This window comes from Meleagris gallopavo, chromosome 10, assembly GCF_000146605.3.
Source record: "Meleagris gallopavo isolate NT-WF06-2002-E0010 breed Aviagen turkey brand Nicholas breeding stock chromosome 10, Turkey_5.1, whole genome shotgun sequence".
In the NCBI taxonomy this organism is placed as follows: Eukaryota; Metazoa; Chordata; class Aves; order Galliformes; family Phasianidae; genus Meleagris; species Meleagris gallopavo.
In genome coordinates, this window is record NC_015020.2 from 7,806,791 (window position 1) to 7,814,496 (window position 7,706).

At 39.2% G+C, this 7,706-nt stretch overlaps 1 protein-coding gene across 1 annotated transcript; it reads right to left on the minus strand.

Moving 5' to 3' along the window:
• Positions 1–2,977: 2,977 nt before the first annotated feature.
• On the minus strand, positions 2,978–7,706 carry ZNF281 (zinc finger protein 281; the record flags this gene model as incomplete). The annotated part of the gene is made up of 1 exon (XM_010715882.2): positions 2,978–7,706. A coding segment is annotated over one exon (2,187 nt), but the record flags the coding sequence as incomplete, so codon positions are not given.

Genomic DNA, 7,706 nt, shown 5'->3' on the forward strand with positions numbered 1-7,706 from the left:
AGCTTGGCCAGATAATACTTTATCAAATTTAACACCAAGTCCCCAAGCACACAGACAACTCTGTAGCATACCTTCAGTTTTAAAATCGCAAAATCCACTACAAATTTAATAAAAACAAAACATACCAAGATGTAAACATTGCAGCATGCTAAATACAAAAAATTACATTAGCATCAAGATTAAAAAACAAGCATTAAAATTTGATAAATGCTATCACTAAATCTTTCTAATCCTCAATTCACCGCATCTTGTATGTGCATTAAGACAAACTGATTACATGATGACAGTACTTTTCCCAAGCAATGCCGCACTGCTGTTTGTATGCACAACAAATTGGATGACAACCCTCGGAGCATGAAGCAGGACTATGCTTCATGAGGCTGCTCTTTACAGAACGTGGATTCCCCAGATGCTAGATTTACAGTGAACGCAATGGAAGGGAAAGAACAAGCTAGTGATTTAGGCTTCTTAATGTCACCTCAGAGAATTTAACTCCCTCTTGCCTTACAGCTTTTACTTTATTCCAGACAATCAGCTGTTCCATATTTACTAAGCCGATACCTTTTCCTCAGTTTATCTCTACACAGATTGAGTTTGGAATAGCGGGGGTCTTACAGAAGAAACTCAACTCCAAACAATGTCAAAGAAACCAAATTCCACTACCTATCCCTTCAGGTCATAGGTGTCAAACTGAAAGTGGGCATCAGTGAGTAACTTTTTAGCATCAGAGGCTACAAAAAGAATGTACTGGCATGAGACTTGTTCTTGGGACGTCTCACTGCATTAGGAAACAATACTAAAATAAATCTGGGTTTTAGTTGCAATTGAAAAAGGGAACAAGACACGTTTTGAACACCAGAGCATATCTGTACTTCATAGCCATTAATTCAATAAACAGAGTATATCCTGTATTCTAAATGCTACACAAAATAGCACATATTTTCTTAAATGCCTGTATGAAAGAAATTGTACAAAAATCACATTAAAAATAAAGGGTCTACATACACGTTCCAGAAAGCCAACTCTATCATATGAGAATGTGAAACAGATGCCACAATATAGGGCACGTAGTAGAAAATGCCATTTGAACTAACGTAAAAAACTGTGATCATCTGTTATCTAGAAGGGGCCACCTTCAGAGATACCACCACTAAACTTTCAAGCATCTGAATGTAAACACATTTCCTTCCAAAAACTCCTAAGTAAATATGATTGGATTTTCAAAAACAGCAAGTGACTCAATCAGGGACACCCAACCAACCCAGTCTCAAGTCCAAGCTTCCAAAATGGATACCACTAGTTCAACTATTAATATCTATTTTTTATACATATATACATACATATATATATATATACACACATACATATATATATATTTATATATACACATATTATTATTAATTTGATTTTAAAGAAGAATGAAAAGTCCATGGAACAGAAAGGTCTTCTTCCCTAATTTTGTTTTGGGAAATATGTGCAGAAGACAGCATGCAAAGCATGAGAAAGACTAAGCCTGGAAAATTCCAGACCAAATGGTTAAAGCTGGTAGTCAGAAAGGGCTGAAAAAAGGATCTTCCATTTCAAAGTGGGCTGACTTCTTCTACATGTGGAATAAAAAAGTGAGAACGTAGCGACCTAAAGCTTCTCACGTGTCTCTTCTGGGGCATAACAAACAATTATAACAGCCACCTCACCTGCACAATACTGACTTCTAACAAGTGGAGAAAACAAAAGCAGAGGTAACATTCAGGGAAATATTTTGATATGTACAATACAAGGCAGGGAAAAAACAAACACAGAGAACAAACTAAACAGTAACAACACACAATGAATTATTCCAAATTCTCCTCAAGGTTTCCACGTTGCATCAGACTCCTTTTTTTCCATTAACTCCATAACCGTAGAATGGTGAAGTCTCACAACACCATCATGTATTCACATTCTTTTCCATCCTCCTCTATTCTACCAGTTTATAATTTTAAAATTCCACCCACCCTCCGCAAGTCTGCATCCAACTCAGCTCATTCAGGAACTACCACACATATAAGGCAGCTTTTTTACGTTACCTGGGGGTAAGTCAGATGTGAACTTTTAGCATCTCAGGGAATACAGAAACACATTCACAATTCAGGGTACCAAATCATGCCTGTTCCAAGCAAAAACAAGTTATGTGAGCTACTACTGTAAGATAACACTTTATGGATAATTTTCTATCATCATGTATAACAATTCTTTATATTCTCTCTGTTAGTGATAGGAAATAAGTTATCACTCTCCTACCATAATTAAAAAATAAAAACATAAGCCAAGAACTATAGTGAAATTCAAGGGGGTTTTTTTGTTTGTTTTCTTTCTCCTCTTCCTACTTCCACAGCCCTTAATAAATCTTCCATCCACATGGTAATGCTACTACAACTTAAAACGTAGGGTCTTTCTAGTATCTAGCACATAAAGCCATACTTGATTTCTACCTAAACCTAATCGGAAGAAAAATAAATTTGAACTCCTTCCACGTTAAACTGGGAAAACTGTAGCTGTTCCTTTTTTGAATGATATTAACCTGTGGAGAGAACAGACAAAATTGCAGTGATTTTCCCTCTTAGATCTTTCCAATTTTTTCCTACAATTTGCTGAATATTAACCATTTTGCATTATCTTATATTTACTTGGGAAGATTTTGATCCTTATTTGCCATAGGTCATTAGATGTCACGATTTCAATGATTTTTCTCTTGTCCATCTCACCGCCGTGATTCAAACTGCAATCTTTTGTTCTTCAGTGCTTCACCACTGCTGAGACTTCCAATACTGCCACTCTTATAATTACATGCAAAATTGAATTAAAATATGACTTCAGGATACCTGAAAACCATCTTCACATTAAATAGTATACTTGTAAGTATTCTGCCATACTACCACCCTTACTTAAGCTTTTCTTAGAAGGTAAGTAAGCTCAGGAAGAAAATAAAACAGATAGATGACTTTCTAAAATCTTTACTTTGAACAAAATCGCATTATATGTGTGTCATTAAGGATTTTCAGCAATTACAAAACATCTTTGAAATTAACAATACACAGTTTTAATATTTTTAACCAACATCATATATAAAAAACACAGATTTAAAAAGGTGAGGTTGTACGAAAGTATGAGGAAATGTGTTAGTTCTTTTTTTCCCTTGTCAGCTCAAAATATGGGACAGAGACTTGATTTCTAAAATAGCACATTCAGATGATCTCATCCAAAAAGAAACTGAAGGAAGAAAAGAAGCTGAGAACATGCCAGTAATGTTGTGTTATACCTTCTCAGAACTTTCTCACTTAACATTTCCCTAAGATGCTCTCAGAAGCGTTACTGGATAATAGAAGTGATATCTTTATGATTTTGTGAATAATAGGTTTTATTAGTATTAAGTTAAAGCAAACAGCCAGAACAATACATACGCAATTTCTACTACACACAATATAAAGAAAGTAAATTATAACCTCTGAAAAACAAAGGAAGAGGTACTGAAAAAGCCAACAAGTGGTTATGGATTATTTCATCCCCGCTAACATGGATCTGTGTATAGAGAACAGCTGTTGTTCACTTTTTCTAAACTGAAATAGGATGAAATACATAAACAAGTATAAAGAAAATGTTAATGGAGTTACATGGATTTCTGGGAACAAATTCAAGATTAGTAAGAAAAAGAAAGTTCGCCTAGTAAAAGAGGTTACAAGTGGGCTCAGGTTTCAAATTTTAGTGGTGAGGGACAAAGGGAGAAATTACAAAAGGATTTTTGTAACGATTCATTTAATAATACACCACTTTCATAACAGAAGTGTTTTACACTTGCACAATGTTAATAACTTTATTATACATGGAAGCCTGTAATAGGCTGATTACACAATAAGACTGCAAACAACCACTGGTACTTTCCCGACACCAGAAAAGTACATAAGACTGAAACATCACCAAGAGTACATAAAAAAAAAACATCAGCATAAACGTCACCAAAATTACATTAAAAAACTAATCAAAAATACATTTTAAAAAGTGGTTTAGAGCAGTGCCACTGCCTTTCAGCAGCTTTGAATGGCCACCAGTATTTCTAGCAGGTTTCCGTGGCTCCACAGGCTTTAGTCATGATTCACATATAATAAATAATGTACCACAAAATATACATAACGTAAGGCAATAATTCCAAAGAAAAGTTCTGCTGATATTAACAAGCCACACAAGTCCTACTCTCGTAGTTGACATCATCACCAGAAATCTTTGATGGAATTGCAGCCTTAGGCCCTGAGCCTGCAGCGATGAACTGCTGCAAGCCCCCGTATCCGTAAAGAGCTCCAATGACACCACCGGTAACGAAGAGGGGCACAGGGGTCCACGTCAGCTGATCCTGATGCAGGATCAGGGCCTCGGTATGTACAGTTGGGAGTATATTATTTCTTATTGTACACGGAAACCTTGACAGAATTCTAAAATGCGTGGGAGTTCGCTGTTCATTATTTGATGTCATAAGACATCAGAAAGTACATGGTAAGATACGCACTTCCTGGAATGTAAAACTTTTTAAATGCTAGCTAAGGTGTGTAAGAGAGGAAGTAGGTAATTTAGGCAAAAAGGGAAGGAAAAAGGTGTAAAATAAGGAAAAAAACACAAATCAAGGTACTGGGAGCACAACAAAAGAAAGGGAATCTTAAACAACAAAAGAATGCGGAAAGGGGGGAAAAAGCAAAAGAGGCATGTAAAATAAATAATGCATCTCAAAAGGACATCTAGAATACGACTGTAGCTTCAAGTTGGGTTACAATGGCATGAACCAGAGGCATGCCTTTTGTTCTCAAGGTTTGTGTCAACAGAAACTCTTTACGGAATTACAGTCTTACAAAGGAGTTCTGGGGACATTATTGTTTATATTAAAGCTACCGTTCTGGGTTCTTAGTACAGATCCAAGAGTATCTGCTCAACCTGTCCGGAATCAGCATCACCTAGAACAGGAGTACTTGAAAAGCAATATGGTTTAGGTAGCAAAATTCTTTCAGACCAGCCCAGCCATAAGAGACAGCAATGTGAAATGTTATAGATCCCTTCCTTAAAAAGCTTGAGATATATATTTGTCATTATCTGTAAATTGGAAGTTCCAATACACTAGTGGTGCATAGAATTCCCATGCTTCGTTACACTTTCCTGAGAGTAAAGTAATTAGAATAAACCTTAGTCCTAGGAACAAAGTTAATTTTTTGCATTTTAAACTTACGGGCTATTCCCTGACAATCTATATATGTAAATTTGATTGCTAAACGTTGCCACTTGAACAAAAACACTATTTTAATCTATTGATTCCTGATTAAAAACCGTAATAAAACAGATCTAAAAAAATCACACTAACAAAATAAACTAAATATGAAAAGTTGCATTGAAAGGGCATGTTACATTATTCTTAATAGGACCGTGTAGAAACATTCCAATGGCAGTGTCGTCAAAGTAAAACTACAGTAAGAAGACCCCACAGCTCGGTCACAGTCGGGACCTTACCTGTAACTCTGACTGGTTGGGGTTTTTACTCGTGTACTACATGGCTCACTTACATCAGACATCATATTTGAATACCCTGAGAAATCTGAGACTGAAGTCCTTACCCTATGGTCCACTTCTCCATTAGAGTTAGTGATAAAAGTCATTGGCACCCTGCTGCCCGACTTAAACTGAGAACCAAACGCTTGTGCAAAGTTCTCGATCTGGTAGGTTGCTCTAGGCTCTATGTCCTTCTGAGGATCTATCTGGCTAGCTAACTCCTGAGATGGGATCTGAAAGCTTGTTGAGGATTCTAAGTTTTTCTGTTCCTTCTGGCCAGTCAGTTTCTGAGATGCTGACTGGTAGTTAGATGAAGTCTCTAAGGTTTTCTGAGGATCAATGAGATCATCCAGCTCTTGAGAAGGAGTCAACTGTTGATGCGTAGCCTCCAAAGCAGATAAATAAAAGCCTGGTTGAGAGCCAAGCAACATCCCAAACGGAGGTTTTGGCAACGCAGTTGGCAATACTGAGGTAACGGATTGGCTGAAGCCACACTCGAGTGGAGATGTAGTGTATATCTGTTTGTCCTGAAACAGAGTGTGGTTATGGAGAGTTGAAGACAAGCTAACAAACTGGAAACTGGGTCCAAATGCAAAACCAGTGCTATTGGTCGTTCTTTCAAAAGCTTGTTGGAGGTATTTGGAGTATTCTTGCAACATGCTCGCCTTATCATTTGAAACAGTTTGAGAGTTAGGACTCAAATTTTCTTCCTGAACCATCTCTGAATGTTCTCCTGAGCTGTGCAAGTCCACACGCTGTTCAGTTATACTGAAAGGATCTTCTTTCTGGCCTTCCGATTTGTGAGAGTACTGGTCCAAAAGGCTCTGTAAGACTTCATCAGGAATACCAGACTTGTCGTGGCAAGTCTTTATTTCACTATTTAAGGATGCTGAATCAATAAGAGACAATGGAGTTTCATTATCCATAACACTAACACCTGCAGACTGGATGACGGACTGCTGGGAAGTCATGTGTCCGACATTAATTGAAAAGGCACTGTTACTGCTTGCAGTTTGCAAGTATCTTCTTTTCTTTGAAAACTGCATGGCATCATCGTAATTACTATTTATTTGACCTGATTTTCCACTTGGACTTTGGAGAAGGCCAATATTTTCTACACTGGTATTGGCTACTAATGAGCCTAGAGAGCCACTCTGTTTCCCAGACAGAGGTTTTTGCCCCAGAATGTCTGGCAGTGGTGATACAAAGTTAAGGTAGTTTTTGTCCGCCTGTTTTCTGCTTCCTTTCTTGAAGACCAATTTTGGCACCTTTTTCTGAAGCTCTTCTACGCCTGTGCCAATGAGACCACCACTGGAAGACACGATAGGAATATCAACTGCATAATTTGGCATGGCCACATTACTTGTAACTTGAGATTCCGCTACTTTGCTGCTACACTTATTTCCTTTGCTTTCAGTGGATACGCTTTTTGTTTTACTTTTTCTCCTTGAGGAATTTGTATTTCCCTGAGACAACGCAGCCAAGCTACCCATATTATGCGACGATCCGGGCTCCATCCCAGCACCTGCTTTACCTATGGCTTCACCACACGTTCTTCTGTGCTTCAACAGTCTATCAGTCCTCGAAAAATACTGCTGACAAGTATCACACTTGTATGGCTTTTCTCCGCTATGCGTCCTCTTGTGTCTTTCCATGTGGTACTTCTGGATGAATTTCATGCTGCACTGGTCGCACCCAAAAGGCTTCTCCCTGCTGTGGATCTTCTCGTGCCGCTGCAGGAGGTATTTCTGGATGAAGCCCATGCTGCACTGGCTGCACTGGAAAGGCCTCTCCCCGGTGTGGATGAGCACGTGCCTGCGCAAGTGGTAGGAGCTCCTGAAGGCAGCGCTGCAGTGTTCACAGACGTGAGGTTTCTGACTCGGGGACGCGACGGCACCTTCCGCGTCTCCCACCAGGGGGGGTTTGGACGAAGCGCCGGGCTTCCGCTTGGCTTTGATTCCCTGAGTTTCTGGCTTTGGCCTCTTCGCCTTCTTGACCTGGGCGTCGTGCTTCGGCTCGCCCGAGCTGCCGGGGCCGCCCTCGGCTCTGCCGCCCAGCAGCAGGTCCCGGGAGGGGTGCTGGTGCAGGTGCTGCAGGAGACTCAGGTCCTGGATCACGCTCTGCCCGCCGCCTTCGCCGCCGCC